The 19,216-nt window shown below is 47.4% G+C and overlaps 1 protein-coding gene across 1 annotated transcript in view; it reads right to left on the bottom strand.

The window, feature by feature from the left end:
• Positions 1-1,942: 1,942 nt before the first annotated feature.
• The window catches only part of LOC109900116 (chondrolectin), a 35,385-nt gene continuing 18,111 nt past the window's right edge, over positions 1,943-19,216 (bottom strand). The window contains exons 2-8 of the mRNA XM_031835164.1: positions 16,048-16,223; positions 15,609-15,799; positions 15,042-15,199; positions 8,388-8,438; positions 8,186-8,272; positions 7,962-8,058; positions 1,943-2,278 (exon numbers count right to left, since the gene is read on the bottom strand). Coding sequence (XP_031691024.1) covers positions 2,197-2,278; positions 7,962-8,058; positions 8,186-8,272; positions 8,388-8,438; positions 15,042-15,199; positions 15,609-15,799; positions 16,048-16,223 — 842 coding nt within the window. The 3' untranslated portion in view covers positions 1,943-2,196. The remainder of the gene's footprint in view (positions 2,279-7,961; positions 8,059-8,185; positions 8,273-8,387; positions 8,439-15,041; positions 15,200-15,608; positions 15,800-16,047; positions 16,224-19,216) is intronic.

Raw genomic sequence — 19,216 nt, 5'->3', positions numbered from 1 at the left:
CAGTTAAGAACAAATTCTTATTTTCAATAACAGCCCAGGAATAGGGGGTTACCTGCCTTGTTCAGCTCAGGGATTTGAACTTGCAACCTTTCAGTTACTAGGCCAACCCTCTAACCACTAGGCTACGTGTGTCCTTGAGTTGTTCTTGTCTGTGTGGACCCCAGGAAGAGTAGCTGCTGCTTTCACAACAGCTAATGGGCATCCTAATAAAATACCAAATACCAAACAGAAAGTCATTATGGTAAACTTTGATAATCTCCCTCTGGATGTTTCTCTATAATAACTAGGAAATAGGGTTTTAGTAATTTAGCTGAGTGATTGATCCTGCCTGGGACATAACTCCCTAGTGAGGGAACAGAGAGTTAAACTAGTACTAAACCTGAACCATGGCAAGCAGATCAAATAACAAACTTCAATTTCCATGAAAGCCTTATTTCCCTATTCCCCATCTCTTTCCCTGTTTTTAATCCTTTCATTCTCTTTCCCTTATTTTTCTCTTTTCCACCCTCGTCACACTTTACCTCCTCTCAACCCCTCTCCCTCCTCTCACCCTCCTCTCAACCCCTCTCCCTCCTCTCACCCCCCACTCCCTCCTCTCAACCCCTCTCCCTCCTCTCACCCCCCTCTCCCTCCTCTCTCCCTCCTCTCAACCCCTCTCCCTCTTCTTACCCCCCTCTCCCTCTTCTCACCCCCCTCTCCCTCCTCTCAACCCCTCTCCCTCCTCTCACCCCCCTCTCCCTCCCTCTCCCTCCTCTCCCTCCTCTCAACCCCTCTCCCTCCCCCCTCTCCCTCCTCTCTCCCCAATCTCTTTCCCTGTGTGCGTGTAGTGCTGCTGTTCAGGAGTCAATCTGTGTGATATTAAGTGGTTCTGACCCTATTCCTGGTTACAGGGGATGGTTAAATTCCTTGTTTTATCAGGGTCCCCCCTCACACCACACTTAAATACTGATACTTAATGACTTTCTTATGTTTGGGACAAATTAGTGCAACACACGCATGCTTGTGCACACGCACATTAGTGTACACACACAGTAGCATGCTCACACACACACATCGGTAACATAACTCCATGGCAACAGGAAACGGCATCACTGTAGTGTTGATATCAGAGAGGTACAGGACTGCCAAATGATCCATTACCTAGTTTCACTTTGTTTTCTATAACACATTAGCAGGAAGACAGGATGGGGGGGGTGGGTAGGGAGATGGGAGGAGGGGTGTAGAGGAGGAAATGGGAGGAGAGGAGGAAAGGACGGGCGAGGAGAGGGGGAGGTGGGGTGGAGAGGAGGACAGGATGAGGGGTGGAGAGGAGAATGGGGGGGTGGAGAGGAGAATGGGAGGGGTGGAGAGAAGGATGGGGTGGAGGAGAGGATGGGTAGGGTGGAGGGGAGGAGTGGTGGAGAGGTGGGGTAGGGTGGAGGGGAGGAGGATGGGGTGGAAGGGAGGAGTGGAGGAGAGGATGGGTAGGGTGGAGGGGAGGAGGATGGGGTGGAGGGGAGGAGTGGAGGAGAGGAGGATGGGGTGGAGGGGAGGAGGATGGGGTGGAGGGGAGTAGGATGGGGTGGAGGGGAGTAGGATGGGGTGGTGGAGAGGAGGATGGGGTGGTGGAGAGGAGGATGGGGTGGTGGAGAGGAGGATGGGGTGGTGGAGAGGAGGATGGGGTGGTGGAGAGTAGGATGGGGTGGTGGAGAGGATGAGGATGGGGTGGTAGGGAGAAGGGGGTTGGGGTGGTGGAGAGTAGGATGGGGTGGTGGAGAGTAGGATGGGGTGGAGAGGAGGAGGATGGGGTGGTGGAGAGTAGGATGGGGTGGTGGAGAGTAGGATGGGGTGGAGAGGAGGAGGATGGGGTGGTGGAGAGGAGGATGGGGTGGTGGAGAGTAGGATGGGGTGGTGGAGAGTAGGATGGGGTGGAGAGGAGGAGGATGGGGTGGTGGAGAGGAGGATGGGGTGGTGGAGAGTAGGATGGGGTGGAGAGGAGGAGGATGGGGTGGTGGAGAGGAGGATGGGGTGGTGGAGAGGAGGAGTGGTGGAGACATGAAGAAACTGGACAAAAGACATGTGGAAGACGAGAGCTGGTCATTGGTTGAGGTGAATGGTTAGAGGTATTTGGAACAGGGGATAGTATCAGAGGAGAGGCTTTATCATTCTGTTGGTTCGGTTCATTCCGAGGATCTTGTTTGTGACGTCACATGTCGTTCATACTTCCATGCTGTCCGTCTTAGGGGTCTTGGATATCCAGAGTGTTGATTGGTTAACACTGGTTTTGGTCCCCGGTTTGCTTTAGTAAATCAAAAACATTTTATAAATAGGTTAAGAGAAACAATAACAGGACAAACTAAAGTAGAATAGCAGAACTACAGATGAATCCTACTGTGTGTGAGTGTGCGTGTGTGCATGCATAGGTGTGTGTGAATGTGTAGGAATGTGCGTATGTAAAACATCTGTTGCTCACACAAACACTTCAGTACCAGCCATACCCAGTAATACGACTCTCTCCTTGCCTCTCATAACACTTCATTGCTCATGTTGCCTCAGATCATGTTTTGTCGTGTTGTAAAAACACAATTGTCACCAGGTGTAAAGGAGGGACTTGTAAGCGTTCGGGGCAAATCTAAATTACCCAGATGGCTTTGGAATTGTTCCAGGAAGAGTTTTACAGTGGTGGACGGGAGTCAGAGGCATGATTAACTGGTCCCTCAGGAGATCCCCCCCCCCCACCCCTCCCCCGGAAAATATGCTAAAACCACATCATTGAGACGGGACAGAGATACTAAACTGGATCAATTAAACCACATCACTCAGACGGGACAGAGATACTAAACTGGATCAATTAAACCACATCACTCAGACGGGACAGAGATACTAAACTGGATCAATTAAACCACATCACTCAGACGGGACAGAGATACTAAACTGGATCAATTAAACCACATCACTCAGACGGGACAGAGATACTAAACTGGATCAATTAAACCACATCACTCAGACGGGACAGAGATACTAAACTGGATCAATTAAACCACATCACTCAGACGGGACAGAGATACTAAACTGGATCAATTAAACCACATCACTCAGACGGGACAGAGATACTAAACTGGATCAATTAAACCACATCACTCAGACGGGACAGAGATACTAAACTGGATCAATTAAACCACATCACTCAGACGGGACAGAGATACTAAACTGGATCAATTAAACCACATCACTCAGACGGGACAGAGATACTAAACTGGATCAATTAAACCACATCACTCAGACGGGACAGAGATACTAAACTGGATACATAAAGCTAACTAGGTAGTAGTTGGCCATGGCAGAATGAAGAGAGTTGGGAGTGTGCTGTGGTGTATGTCCATGCATCCCAATCTCCAGCATTGTAAAGCTGTCCTCTATCATGTCAGGTAACTGGCTGAAAAGTGCTGGATCTGGCCCAGATTTTAGACGGACTCATAAAAACCAGAAAGGTTAGCCTCAGATAGAGCGTGTGTGAATGTGTAGCTGTACTTTATTTAACTAGGCAAGTCAGTTAAGAACAAATTCTTATTTTCAATGACGGCCTAGGAACAGTGGGTTAACTGTTCAACCTTTCGGTTGCTAGTTCAACGCTCTAACTACTAGGCTACCCTGCCGCCCCGATAACTTTGGTTATTGTAGGGATACTATCGACCCAGAAATCACAGACTGTATCTGTTGCCAGGGTAACATACACACACACCACCTACACACACTCACAATAATAAGTGATTACAGCAGGCCGTGCCAGTGGTTATGCTGAATCCCTCTAACAAGGCGTCCCTGTGTTATCCCAGTGATTATGACTGAGTAAGCACTGTTCTTACCAAACACTTACAGCCCAGACCCATCCATCACAACATAGAGACGGGGGGTTGGACCCAACCATTAGAGGATGAACGGGGGGGTTTGTCAGGGTTCAGTTGATTGTCTGATTAATTTTGAGAATGTGCCAATTCAAGTTTTTTTTAAAGAAAGAGGGAGTGTACGATAGGAAGAGAGAGAGCGAGAGAGAGAGGACCGTGTGGGATAGGGAGAGAGAGAGAGAGAGAGAGAGAGGACAGTGAGTGATAGGAAGAGAGAGAGAGAGAGGACCGTGTGGGATAGGAAGAGAGAGAGAGAGGACCGTGTGGGATAGGAAGAGAGAGAGAGAGAGGACAGGGAGTGATAGGAAGAGAGGACAGTGAGTGATAGGAAGAGAGAGAGAGAGAGGACAGTGAGTGATAGGAAGAGAGAGAGGACAGTGAGTGATAGGAAGAGATAGAGAGGACAGTGAGTGATAGGAAGAGAGAGAGAGAGGACAGTGAGTGATAGAGAGAGAGAGAGAGGACAGTGAGTGATAGGAAGAGAGAGAGAGAGGACAGTGAGTGATAGGAAGAGAGAGAGAGAGAACAGTGAGTGATAGGAAGAGAGAAAGAGAGAGAGGACAGTGAGTGATAGGAAGAGAGAAAGAGAGAGAGGTCAGTGTGGGATAGGAAGAGAAAGAGAGAGAGGACAGTGAGTGATAGGAAGAGAGAGAGAGGACAGTGAGTGATAGGAAGAGAGAGAGAGAGGACAGTAAGTGATAGGAAGAGAGAGAGAGAGGACAGTGAGTGATAGGAAGAGAGAGAGGACAGTGAGTGATAGGAAGAGAGAGAGAGGACAGTGAGTGATAGGAAGAGAGAGAGAGAGAGGACAGGGAGTGATAGGAAGAGAGGACAGTGAGTGATAGGAAGAGAGAGAGAGAGAGAGAGAGAGAGAGAGAGAGAGAGAGAGGACAGTGAGTGATAGGAAGAGAGAGAGGACAGTGAGTGATAGGAAGAGAGAGAGGACAGTGAGTGATAGGAAGAGATAGAGAGGACAGTGAGTGATAGGAAGAGAGAGAGAGGACAGTGAGTGATAGGAAGAGAGAGAGAGAGGGGGGGGACAGTGAGTGATAGGAAGAGAGAGAGAGAGAGAGGACAGTGAGTGATAGGAAGAGAGAGAGAGAGAACAGTGAGTGATAGGAAGAGAGAAAGAGAGAGAGGACAGTGAGTGATAGGAAGAGAGAAAGAGAGAGAGGTCAGTGTGGGATAGGAAGAGAAGGAGAGAGAGGACAGTGAGTGATAGGAAGAGAGAGAGAGAGGACAGTGAGTGATAGGAAGAGAGAAAGAGAGAGAGGACAGTGAGTGATAGGAAGAGAGAAAGAGAGAGAGGACAGTGAGTGATAGGAAGAGAGAGAGAGAGAGGGGACCGTGTGGGATAGCAAGAGAAAGAGAGAGATGACAGTGAGTGATAGGAAGAGAGAGAGAGAGAGGACAGTGAGTGATAGGAAGAGAGAGAGAGAGAGGACAGTGAGTGATAGGAAGAGAGAAAGAGAGAGAGGACAGTTTGTGATAGGAAGAGAGAGAGAGAGAGAGAGAGAGAGAGAGGGCAGTGTGGGATAGGAAGAGAAAAGGAGAGAGAGGACAGTGTGTGATAGGAAGAGAGAGAGAGAGGACAGTGTGTGATAGGAAGAGAGAGAGAGAGGACAGTGTGTGGTAGGAAGAGAGAGAAAGAGAGAGAGGACAGTGTGTGATAGGAAGAGAGAAAGAGAGAGGACAGTGTGTGGTAGGAAGAGAGAGAAAGAGAGAGAGGACAGTGTGTGATAGGTAGAGAGAAAGAGAGAGGACAGTGTGTGATAGGAAGAGAGAGAAAGAGAGGACAGTGTGTGATAGGAAGAGAGAGAAAGAGAGGACAGTGTGTGATAGGAAGATAGAGAAAGAGGACAGTGAGTGATAGGAAGAGAGAGAGAGAGAGAGGGAGAGGACAGTGAGTGATAGGAAGAGAGAGAGAGAGAGGACAGTGAGTGATAGGAAGAGAGAAAGAGAGAGAAGACAGTATGTGATAGGAAGAGAGAGAGAGAGAGAGAGAGAGAGAGAGAGAGGACAGTGTGGGATAGGAAGAGAAAAGAGAGAGACGACAGTGTGTGATAGGAAGAGAGAGAGAGAGAGAGGACAGTGTGTGATAGGAAGAGAGAGAGAGGACAGTGTGGGATAGGAAGAGAAAAAGAGAGAGGACAGTGTGTGATAGGAAGAGAGAGAGAGAGAGAGAGAGAGAGAGAGAGAGAGAGAGAGAGAGAGAGGACAGTGTGTGATAGGAAGAGAGAGAGAGAGGACAGTGTGTGATAGGAAGAGAGAGAGAGAGGACAGTGTGTGGTAGGAAGAGAGAGAAAGAGAGAGAGGACAGTGTGTGATAGGAAGAGAGAAAGAGCGAGGACAGTGTGTGGTAGGAAGAGAGAGAAAGAGAGAGAGGACAGTGTGTGATAGGAAGAGAGAAAGAGAGAGGACAGTGTGTGATAGGAAGAGAGAGAAAGAGAGGACAGTGTGTGATAGGAAGAGAGAGAAAGAGAGGACAGTGTGTGATAGGAAGATAGAGAAAGAGAGAGAGGACAGTGAGTGATAGGAAGAGAGAGAGAGAGAGAGAGGGAGAGGACAGTGAGTGATAGGAAGAGAGAGAGAGGACAGTGAGTGATAGGAAGAGAGAAAGAGAGAGAGGACAGTATGTGATAGGAAGAGAGAGAGAGAGAGAGAGAGAGAGAGGACAGTGTGGGATAGGAAGAGAAAGAGAGAGAGAGGACAGTGTGTGATAGGAAGAGAGAGAGAGAGAGGACAGTGTGTGATAGGAAGAGAGAGAGAGGACAGTGTGGGATAGGAAGAGAAAAGAGAGAGGACAGTGTGTGATAGGAAGAGAGAGAGAGAGAGAGAGAGAGAGGACAGTGTGTGATAGGAAGAGAGAAAGAGAGAGGACAGTGTGTGATAGGAAGAGAGAGAAAGAGAGGACAGTGTGTGATAGGAAGAGAGAGAGAGAGAGAGAGAGAGAGAGAGAGAGAGATAGAGAGAGAGAGAGGACAGTGTGTGATAGGAAGAGAGAAAGAGAGAGGACAGTGTGTGATCGGAAGAGAGAGAAAGAGAGGACAGTGTGTGATAGGAAGAGAGAGAAAGAGAGGACAGTGTGTGATAGGAAGAGAGAAAGAGAGAGGACAGTGTGTGATAGGAAGAGAGAGAAAGAGAGGACAGTGTGTGATAGGAAGAGAGAGAAAGAGAGGACAGTGTGTGAGTACTATGAGGATAGTGAATGATTGGTTATATTTATGGCTGGGATGGTCATGGAATTTAAAATGATGGTAATTGGTCAACACAGCCCTTATTTTTTGAGGGGTACGCACATCTCCTCCGCTCCTGACTGCATGTGCTGCCATAGAAATGGAGTGGATAGAACTGGCATGCCCGTTCAAGTCAATGATTTTATAACGGGTGGACTGGCGGCCATCGCAAGTTTATCCCATACTGTAGCAAAGCAGGAAGTAAAACATCTGCTAAAATATGTGCTGTGATTGTTGATTCAACTCAACTGACATGATAAACAAAAAACATTCCATTGCCTGAGCCACATCAGTTATTACATCATTTGATCAATGAACATTCTACATTACCATGGAAATGTTTGCATCACAATACCAGGTAGCCATTGCGAGTGTACCCATGGGTTTACCAGTCAAATTGCCAGGGTTAGTGGTTCCAAGCCCGTTCTATTCATTCTATTTCTGTGTGTGCCGCTGCTGCATTATGGGGTGGCGTTACCTAGACAACCAAAGACTCCATGGCTTGTTTCATCAAGGATCAAGTTTAATCACGTTATTATTAAGAGTCCATGTTATGGCCGAAACGGCCTCAACCGCACGAATGCCTGGCCATCCCGTCTTCAGTCATCTGTTCGTTCCCAAAAATATTTTTATGACGGTCTTCGTCCATAACCATATGGTTAAACGGTTTATATGGTACTTGTGAAAGCCTTAGTTGTATGAGAATCACAGAGTGGTCAATCAGTTGGATGTGTATGGGTAATGCAGTACTGATTCAACTGGGTGGACTTGGTGTGTTCAGCTGTGTCGTTAAGGTAGGGAGTTGTTGTTTTTGTGGTTGCGGTGGTGTGCCGTGTCTCACCTCTTGCTGAACATCTGGAAACAGCAAGTCCCAGAAGCCACCAGGATGAGCAGCAACAGAGGGATGGTGGGGATGATCACATAGACCAGAAACATCCCTGCAGAAGGAGGGCAGAGACGGCCCCTCAGACAGACAGGCTATTTCATCAATTTACCTGTCTCATCAAGACCTGTCTCACCCTCTGGAGTTCTGCCATACACCTGTCTCATCTCCACTTGTCTCACCTGGTCCGGCTATGACTACGTGTGAGGCGCTATCCTCCTCACTGGGACCAGCCTGTTTGACCTCTATTGTCTGTGCCACCGTCACATCTGGAACAGAGAGACAGACACTAGATCAAACAGGGATATCCAACAGCAAACCGAGTCAGATCTCCAGGAGAGGGGTTGCTGTTGCTGGGCTATGCTCCATTATGTGTTCCCTCACCTGGGTCACGAGCTCCAGGCCTGTCCCCCTGCTCCTTCACCAGATGGCTCTCTGGATCAAGATCAGAATCCGGGGAAAAAAACGGGATTTAACAAAACCGATATGCATTTCTGTTCGTGTAATGTTGTAGCAGGTAAAAGCACAACAACAGAAACAGCTCTTAGAGGCAGACATAAGGAACACTCCCCAAGACACAACTCATCTGCCGTGACGTTGGCATACCTGTGTGATGCTGTGTAGTCGTACCTGTGTAGTCATACCTGTGTGATGCTGTGTAGTCGTACCTGTGTAGTCATACCTGTGTGATGCTGTGTAGTCATACCTGTGTGATGCTGTGTAGTCGTACCTGTGTAGTCGTACCTGTGTAGTCGTACCTGTGTAGTCATACCTGTGTGATGCTGTGTAGTCATACCTGTGTGATGCTGTGTAGTCATACCTGTGTGATGCTGTGTAGTCATACCTGTGTGATGCTGTGTAGTCGTACCTGTGTAGTCATACCTGTGTGATGCTGTGTAGTCATACCTGTGTGATGCTGTGTAGTCATACCTGTGTGATGCTGTGTAGTCATACCTGTGTGATGCTGTGTAGTCATACCTGTGTGATGCTGTGTAGTCATACCGGTGTGATGCTGTGTAGTCATACCGGTGTGATGCTGTGTAGTCGTACCTGTGTGATGCTGTGTAGTCATACCTGAGTGATGCTGTGTAGTCATACCTGTGTAGTCATACCTGTGTGATGCTGTGGTCATACCTGTGTAGTCATACCTGTGTGATGCTGTGTAGTCATACCTGTGTAGTCATACCTGTGTGATGCTGTGTAGTCATACCTGTGTAGTCATACCTGTGTGATGCTGTGTAGTCGTACCGGTGTGATTCTGTGTAGTCGTACCTGTGTAGTCATACCTGTGTGATGCTGTGTAGTCATACCTGTGTAGTCATACCTGTGTGATGCTGTGTAGTTGTACCTGTGTGATTCTGTATAGTCGTACCTGTGTGATGCTGTGTAGTCGTACTGGTGTGATGCTGTGTAGTCGTACCGGTGTGAGTCTTTGTAGTCGTACCTGTGTGATGCTGTGTAGTCATACCTGTGTAGTCATACCTGTGTGGTCATACCTGTGTGATGCTGTGTAGTCATACCTGTGTAGTCGTACCTGTGTGATGCTGTGTAGTCGTACTGGTGTGATGCTGTGTAGTCGTACCGGTGTGAGTCTTTGTAGTCGTACCTGTGTGATGCTGTGTAGTCATACCTGTGTAGTCATACCTGTGTGGTCATACCTGTGTGATGCTGTGTAGTCATACCTGTGTAGTCGTACCTGTGTGATGCTGTGTAGTCGTACTGGTGTGATGCTGTGTAGTCATACCTGTGTAGTCATACCTGTGTGATGCTGTGTAGTCGTACTGGTGTGATGCTGATCCAAGATGGCATAGCAGTTCAGACGTCTTTTGTCCTCGTCTTGTCGTGTCCCGTATATATATATTTACAACTTTTTCAACTCATCTTCAAAACACTCTCCTGCAACCCGCCTCACCAATTTATATTTATAAAAAAGTATTATTTACCTCATATCTGTAATCCTCCAAGAAGCTAGCCAGAAACTCCAAGAAGCTAGCCAGAAACTCCAAGAAGCTAGCCAGAAACTAGCCAGAAGCTAGCCAGGAGCTAGCCAGGAGCTAGCCAGAAGCTAGCCCAGAAGCTAATCCAGAAGCTAATCAGAAGCTAGTTCAGAAGCTAGTTAGCTTCTTTACTGGCAAATTGTTAGTATTCAGCTAACCACGGTTTGTGGTCATCAGCTATCCTTTAGCTCGAAAATCTATCGCCAGTTTTGTGCGGCGCAGCCCAGCGCGGCTCGGAGCGGAACATACCGGACCAATTTTTCTCTCCGTGTCCCTGGATTTCAACCGCTCTCTGGACATTCATACCTGGATCTCACAGCTAGCTAGCTGCTATCCGTGTGACTATCGGCTTTCATCGATTCCGGAGCAAACATCAATTATTCCTGAGCTAGCCAGCTCCGTCGATCACTCCTGAGTTCCATCAATCACTCCTGGGCTGCAGTCACCTATCCGGACCCGTTTTACTGCCTACGCGGAGCCCCACCGGGCCTTCACAACTGGACTGCCGACGTTATCTACCCGAAGGAGTTCTCCGGCTGGGTCCTCCGTCGCGACGTTACCTGAACGCCCATCTGCTGCCTGCTAACCGTTAGCTGTCTTACCGGCTGCTATCTGAATAGACAATCGGACAATTTATTTATTTATTTTTATTGTTATTATGTGGTCTTCTTGGGCCTCTATAACTATATCTATTGTTTTTATTTTTGTTGTTGTTGTGTGATTTGGGATGAATCCCCTCTACCACACGGAACCCCACTAATCTACTGACGGAACGCAAGAGGTGGCTAATAACAGACCTCCATCCTATGCTAGCTTGCTACCGATAACCTGGCTAGCTGTCTAAATCGCCGTGACCCCCAACCAACCTCTCCACTCACCGGACCCTTCTGATCACTCGACTAAGCATGCCTCTCCTTAATGTCAATATGCCTTGTCCATTGCTGTTCTGGTTAGTGTTTATTGGCTTATTTCACTGTAGAGCCTCTAGTCCTGCTCACTATACCTTATCCAACCTATTAGTTCCACCACCCACACATGCAATGACATCTCCAGGTTTCAATGATGTTTCTAGAGACAACATCTCTCTCTTCATCACTCAATACCTAGGTTTACCTCCACTGTATTCACATCCTACCATACCTTTGTCTGTACATTATACCTTGATGCTATTTTATCGCACCCAGAAACCTCCTTTTACTCTATGTTCCAGACGTTCTAGACGACCAATTCTTATTGCTTTTAGCCACACCCTTATTCTACTCCTCCTATGTTCCTCTGGCGATGTAGAGGTGAATCCAGGCCCTGCAGTGCCTAGCTCCACTCCTATTCCCCAGGCGCTCTCTTTTGACGACTTCTGTAACCGTAATAGCCTTGGTTTCATGCATGTTAACATTAGAAGCCTCCTCCCTAAGTTTTTTCTATTCACTGCTTTAGCACACTCTGCCAACCCGGATGTTGTAGCTGTGTCTGAATCCTGGCTTAGGAAGACCACCAAAAATTCTGAAATTTGAATCCCAAACTACAAAATTTTCAGACAAGATAGAACTGCCAAAGGGGGCGGTGTTGCAATCTACTGCAAAGATAGCCTGCAGAGTTCTGTCCTACTATCCAGGTCTGTAACCAAACAATTTGAACTTCTACTTTTAAAAATCCACCTCTCTAAAAACAAGTCTCTCACCGTTGCTGCCTGCTATAGACCACCCTCTGCCCCCAGCTGTGCTCTGGACACCATATGTGAACTGATTGCCCCCCATCTATCTTCAGAGCTCATGCTGCTAGGCAACCTAAACTGGAATATGCTTAACACCCCAGCCATCCTACAATCTAAACTTGATGCCCTCAATCTCACAGAAATTATCAATGAACCTACCAGGTACCTCCCCAAAGCCTTAAACACGGGCACCCTCATAGATATCATCCTAACCAACTTGCCCTCTAAATACACCTCTGCTGTCTTCAACCAAGATCTCAGCCATCACTGCCTCATTGCCTGCATCCGTAATGGGTCAGCAGTCAAACGACCTCCACTCATCACTGTAAAATGCTCCCTGAAACACTTCAGCGAGCAGGCCTTTCTAATCGACCTGGCCGGGGTATCCTGGAAGGATATTGATCTCATCCCGTCAGTAGAGGATGCCTGGATATTTAATTTTTTTTTTTTAAAAATGCCCCATTCAAGAAATTTAGAACCAGGAACAGATATAGCCCTTGGTTCTCCCCAGACCTGACTGCCCTTAACCAACACAAAAACATCCTATGGCGTTCTGCATTAGCATCGAACAGCCCCCGTGATATGAAGCTGTTCAGGGAAGCTAGAAACCATTATACACAGGCAGTTAGAAAAGCCAAGGCTAGCTTTTTCAAGCAGAAATTTGCTTCCTGCAACACTAACTCAAAAAAGTTCTGGGACACTGTAAAGTCCATGGAGTATAAGAACACCTCCTCCCAGCTGCCCACTGCACTGAAGATAGGAAACACTGTCACCACTGATAAATCCACCATAATTGAGAATTTCAATAAGCATTTTTCTACGGCTGGCCATGCTTTACACCTGGCTACTCCTACCCCGGTCAACAGCACTGCACCCCCAACAGCAACTCGCCCAAGCCTTCCCCATTTCTCCTTCTCCCAAATCCGTTCAGCTGATGTTCTGAAAGAGCTGCAAAATCTGGACCCCTACAAATCAGCCGGGCTAGACAATCTGGACCCTTTCTTTCTAAAATTATCTGCCGAAATTGTTGCCACCCCTATTACTAGCCTGTTCAACCTCTCTTTCGTGTCGTCTGAGTTTCCCAAAGATTGGAAAGCAGCTGCAGTCATCCCCCTCTTCAAAGGTGGATGACCCAAACTGCTACAGACCTATATCTATCCTACCATGCCTTTCTAAGGTCTTCGAAAGCCAAGTCAACAAACAGATTACCGACCATTTCGAATCTCACCATACCTTCTCTGCTATGCAATCTGGTTTCAGAGCTGGTCATGGGTGCACCTCAGCCACGCTTAAGGTCCTAAACGATATCTTAACCGCCATCGATAAGAAACATTACTGTGCAGCCGTATTCATTGATCTGGCCAAGGCTTTCGACTCTGTCAATCACCACATCCTCATCGGCAGACTCGACAGCCTTGGTTTCTCAAATGATTGCCTTGCCTGGTTCACCAACTACTTCTCTGATAGAGTTCAGTGTGTCAAATCAGAGGGTCTGCTGTCCGGACCTCTGGCAGTCTCTATGGGGGTGCCACAGGGTTCAATTCTTGGACCGACTCTCTTCTCTGTATACATCAATGAGGTCGCTCTTGCTGCTGGTGAGTCTCTGATCCACCTCTACGCAAATGACACCATTCTGTATACTTCTGGCCCTTCTTTGGACACTGTGTTAACAACCCTCCAGGCAAGCTTCAATGCCATACAACTCTCCTTCCGTGGCCTCCAATTGCTCTTAAATACAAGTAAAACTAAATGCATGCTCTTCAACCGATCGCTACCTGCACCTACCCGCCTGTCCAACATCACTACTCTGGACGGCTCTGACTTAGAATATGTGGACAACTACAAATACTTAGGTGTCTGGTTAGACTGTAAACTCTCCTTCCAGACCCCTATCAAACATCTCCAATCCAAAGTTAAATCTAGAATTGGCTTCCTATTTCGCAACAAAGCATCCTTCCCTCATGCTGCCAAACATACCCTTGTAAAACTGACCATCCTACCAATCCTCGACTTTGGCGATGTCATTTACAAAATAGCCTCCAATACCCTACTCAACAAATTGGATGCAGTCTATCACAGTGCAATCCGTTTTGTCACCAAAGCCCCATATACTTCCCACCATTGCGACCTGTACGCTCTCGTTGGCTGGCCCTCACTTCATACTCGTTGCCAAACCCACTGGCTCCATGTCATCTACAAGACCCTGCTAGGTAAAGTCCCCCCTTATCTCAGCTCGCTGGTCACCATAGCATCTCCCACCTGTAGCACACGCTCCAGCAGGTATATCTCTCTAGTCACCCCCAAAACCAATTCTTTCTTTGGCCGCCTCTCCTTCCAGTTCTCTGCTGCCAATGACTGGAACGAACTACAAAAATCTCTGAAACTGGAAACACTTATCTCCCTCACTAGCTTTAAGCACAAGCTGTCAGAGCAGCTCACAGATTACTGCACCTGTACATAGCCCACCTATAATTTAGCCCAAACAACTACCTCTTTCCCAACTGTATTTAATTGATTTATTTATTTTGCTCCTTTGCACCCCATTATTTTTATTTCTACTTTGCACATTCTTCCATTGCAAAACTACCATTCCAGTGTTTTACTTGCTATATTGTATTTACTTTGCCATCATGGCCTTTTTTGCCTTTACCTCCCTTCTCACCTTATTTGCTCACACTGTATATAGACTTGTTTATACTGTATTATTGACTGAATGTTTGTTTTACTCCATGTGTAACTCTGTGTCGTTGTATCTGTCGAACTGCTTTGCTTTATCTTGGCCAGGTCGCAATTGTAAATGAGAACTTGTTCTCAACTTGCCTACCTGGTTAAATAAAGGTGTTCTCAACTAGCCTACCTGGTTAAATAAAGGTGTTCTCAACTAGCCTACCTGGTTAAATAAAGGTAAAATAAAAATAAATAAATAAAAGTCGTACCTGTGTAGTCGTACCTGTGTAGTCGTACCTGTGTAGTCGTACCTGTGTAGTCGTACCTGTGTGATGCTGTGTAGTCGTACCTGTGTGATTCTGTGTAGTCGTACCTGTGATTCTGTGTAGTCGTACCTGTGTAGTCGTATCTGTGTAGTCGTACCTGTGTGATGCTGTGTAGTCGTACCTGTGTGATTCTTTGTAGTCGTACTGGTGTGATGCTGTGTAGTCGTACCGGTGTGATGCTGTGTAGTCGTACCGGTGTGATTCTGTGTAGTCGTACTGGTGTGATGCTGTGTAGTCGTACCGGTGTGATTCTGTGTAGTCGTACTGGTGTGATGCTGTGTAGTCGTACCGGTGTGATTCTGTGTAGTCATACTGGTGTGATTCTGTGTAGTCGTACCTGGTTCGTATTTGCAGATGAAGTTGTGCTTCATGTTGCACCTGTCGTCGTTCCACTGGTACATGTAGGCTCCGCCCAGCCCGTGGAGCGCTGTGGGCTGGTGGTACATCACTACACACGCCTCCCCTCCGCACGACGGCTCGTCAAAATACCACTTCCTGACACACACACGTAAAGACCTTCACACACATGCCTACCGCCACATAAGGGTTTGTCAAAGTCTCAGTTCCTTTCACACACACACGCTGGGCCAATTGTGCACCACCCTATGGGACCCCCAATTACAGCCAGATGTGATACAGCCTGGAATTGAACCAGGGACTGTAATGACGCCTCTTGCACTGAGAGGCAGTGCCTTGGACCGCTGAGCCACTCAGGAGCCCATAAAGTAGTAGTTTCCTGACCAGGAATCGAACCCAGAACACGGCGGTGAATCCTAACCACTAGACACACACATACACACACACACACACACACACACACACACACACACACACACACACACACACACACACACACACACACACACACACACACACACACACACACACACACACACACACACACCTGAACTGTGACACACTCCCATCAGTCCAGCGGTAGAGGTCGGGACAGGAGGCGAAGTGATCTTGTTCCTGTGTGTTCTCTCCATCTGTCCTTGTCAGCCCGATCCAGAAATCACCGTCTGCTATTCCTCCGTTACCGGTACCTGCTCCAGTCCCTGTTTCTGTCCCCGCTGTTGAGGAGGTCCGAAGCTCCTGTAACAAATCATATATATATAATTATTGTATATATATATATATATATATATTGTATGTATATTATACTGCAACTACATATAATAAATATATTACAATATTCATGATTGAAGTACTTTGCGGAGGTGTTTTTTGGTGTCATTTGTACTGTCAAACACACACACACACACACACACACACACACACACACACACACACACACACACACACACACACACACACACACACACACACACACACACACTGACTTGTAGCAGGTGCTCTATGTGCCTCTGCTCGGCGGCATTCTCTATGCTCAGCAGGGACCCGCCGTCCATTTCACATGCCTTTCTGGCCTCCCAGAATGCAACGCGGCTGGTCATGTCCCGGAAGTAGGCCATCTTGTAGCACGGATGCTCCGCCCCTCCCTGACACACCGTCTGACCTGTGGCGAGAAGGAGATCATCCATCTGTCTGTCTATCTATTGATTGTAAAGTAGACGATTTTACACATGGATTGATAGATTTGACAGAATTGTCTATTGAATAATTTATCTGTGGCAGTTCTATGCAATAATCTCTCGTGGACAGACTACATAACATAAAATGTAGTCATTTCTGTGAGATTTTTGGTTCTAAGTTGCCAAGATTAGCCAGTAAAATAACCAATGCCATCAAGCACTGGTTCCACAACCATTTCAAAATCCCCTTTCTCCCTCTACTGTTCCTGTGGCCCTGGCTGTGGGTTTGTTTACATCTATCTGACAAATCATCCATCAACCAATCAGTGATCAGTAAATTCACCAGACTACTGTATCTACACCCCGATCAGCCCCTCCTCCAGTCAATACATCCATCTACCAGCCAACAAATCAACCTACTCACCTATCAATCAAACATTTAACAAATAAATCAACCCACCTATCAACTCATCAATCAGTTAATATCAGTGAATAGTATACATCAGGAGAATGACACCTCAGTGAATCTCTGTTCATCTTATGAAGTGGTCACTGTTTTAATCGAATGCAAACATCTCCACCGTGCTTATCAGTCGTACACCACCCTAACACACACAACCCATCGACCCCCACTCACGACTAATGACTCTTGACTTCCAGCCAAAACGATGTGGTCATCGCATTCCCATCCTCTCAGTCCGTAGAATTTACAGTCTGATTTACCCAGAGCGGTCAATAACCTGTGTCAATCAGGACGTGCCTCCAGCTGACAGGAAGTAGTACAGCAGGGCTGCCAATCACACTGTAGGCCCCATTCCAGAACAGCCTCGTTACACCTCACAAACACACATCTATCTACTGGATGTATTTAAACTCAGAACTGACACTTTCAGGAAGCACATAGAGTACTGTAGTTTTACTGACACACCCACAAACGTACAGTTATGAAAATAACTACTGTTCCCTGAAGGAGGGAACGAGGTATAACACACTATGGGTAGTCAACGGCCATTCATATACACGTGAAGAACATGCCCAATGGGCCAATGAATGCAGAGCCTGCCCTCAGACATCCCGCCTTACTGGTTATAATACCGGGGCTCGCATTCATTTCCTCAGAAGATACCAAACTAGGAGGTCCGCGGCAGCCCAAGCACACACACAACCACCGGCTCCAAAATGGGCTTATAGAAGCCACATCTTTCACTAATACTTACCTGAACTGTCAGAGCCACATATAGGGAACCTGCTGCAACATGGTTAAACACAATGACACACAGCCACTGCAGCCCGAGTCCATAGTGGGAACCTGTAGTAATCTGTAAAGGGTGTCTTCACAGGGAACCTGTAGTAACCTGTAAAGGGTGTCCTCACAGGGAACCTGTAGTAACCGTAAAGGGTGTCCTCACAGGGAACCTGTAGTAACCTGTAAAGGGTGTCCTCACAGGGAACCTGTAGTAACCTGTAAAGGGTGTCCTCACAGGGAACCTGTAGTAACCTGTAAAGGGTGTCCTCACAGGGAACCTGTAGTAACCTGTAAAGGGTGTCCTCACAGGGAACCTGTAGTAACCTGGAAAGGGTGTCCTCACAGGGAACCTGTAGTAACCTGTAAAGGGTGTCCTCACAGGGAACCTGTAGTAACCTGTAAAGGGTGTCCTCACAGGGAACCTGTAGTAACCTGTAAAGGGTGTCCTCACAGGGAACCTGTAGTAACCTGTAAAGGGTGTCCTCACAGGGAACCTGCAGTAACCTGTAAAGGGTGTCCTCACAGGGAACCTGCAGTAACCTGTAAAGGGTGTCCTCACAGGGAACCTGTAGTAACCTGTAAAGGGTGTCCTCACAGGGAACCTGCAGTAACCTGTAAAGGGTGTCCTCACAGGGAACCTGCAGTAATCTGTAAAGGGTGTTCTCACAGGGAACCTGTAGTAATCTGTAAAGGGTGTACTCACAGGGAACCTGTAGTAACCTGTAAAGGGTGTACTCACAGGGAACCTGTAGTAACCTGTAAACAGTCTACTCGCGTGCTGACATGGCAGCCCAAGGCTCAATCCCACAGGGAACCATGGTAACCCTGATAAATGTGCACTCTGCACGCTGCCGACCATCAAGGCAGCCCATGGCTCAATCTCACAGGGGAACTGTTGTAACTCAAAACGCTGCCTAACATCGACCATGCCGTCCCAAGTTCATAGATCCTACCGGTTACAAAAAGGCTCACACAGAGTCCCAAGGAGTCTGGAACTGCAAGTCCAAGTCCAAGGAACCACAAGTCCAAAACAACAGGGCATCTGCTGTGACTTGATCATGAATATTTGTGCACCACCTCATCGAAAGAAACCACGGCAGCCCAAAAGCTCAATAAATACGCCTAACCCGGATAAATGTGTAACCTGCACACCGCCAGAAATCCACTCATGGACCCAGCCATAGGAACACTATGAGCCACACTGTGATTTCAGCCTTTCAGGGGTCAAACCCACAGATTTCACATCAAACTCTCCTGGGTGCCAAGTGCAATAGATCCGGACGACCCTAAACTCTCCGCAGGTCCCTGCCTAACAGGCGGCTAATCTTTATGACAGCAGTATACCACTCTGCATCCCATAACTGGCTTGCTTCTGAGGCTAGGCAGGGTTGGTCCTGGTCGGTCCCTGGATGGGACACCAGATGCTGCTGGAAGTGGTGTTGGAGGGCCAGTAGTAGGCACTCTTTCGAAAACATAAATATGTCAATGCCCCATGGCAGTGATTGGGGACTTTGCCCTGTGTAGGGTGCTGTCTTTCGGATGGGATGTTAAACGGGTGTCCGGACTCTGAGGTCACTAAAGATCCCATGGCACTTATTGTAAGAGTAGGGGTGTTAACCCCGGTGTCCTGGCTAAATTCCCAATTTGACCATCAAGGCCACCTAATGATCCCCAGTTTACAATTGGTTCATTCATCCTCCTCTCCCCTGTAACTATTCCACAGGTTGTTGG

Source organism: Oncorhynchus kisutch, linkage group LG11 (genome assembly GCF_002021735.2).
Source record: "Oncorhynchus kisutch isolate 150728-3 linkage group LG11, Okis_V2, whole genome shotgun sequence".
NCBI classification, from domain to species: Eukaryota; Metazoa; Chordata; class Actinopteri; order Salmoniformes; family Salmonidae; genus Oncorhynchus; species Oncorhynchus kisutch.
Note: the sequence above shows the minus strand (reverse complement) of the source record. Positions and strands in the feature narration are given on the sequence as shown.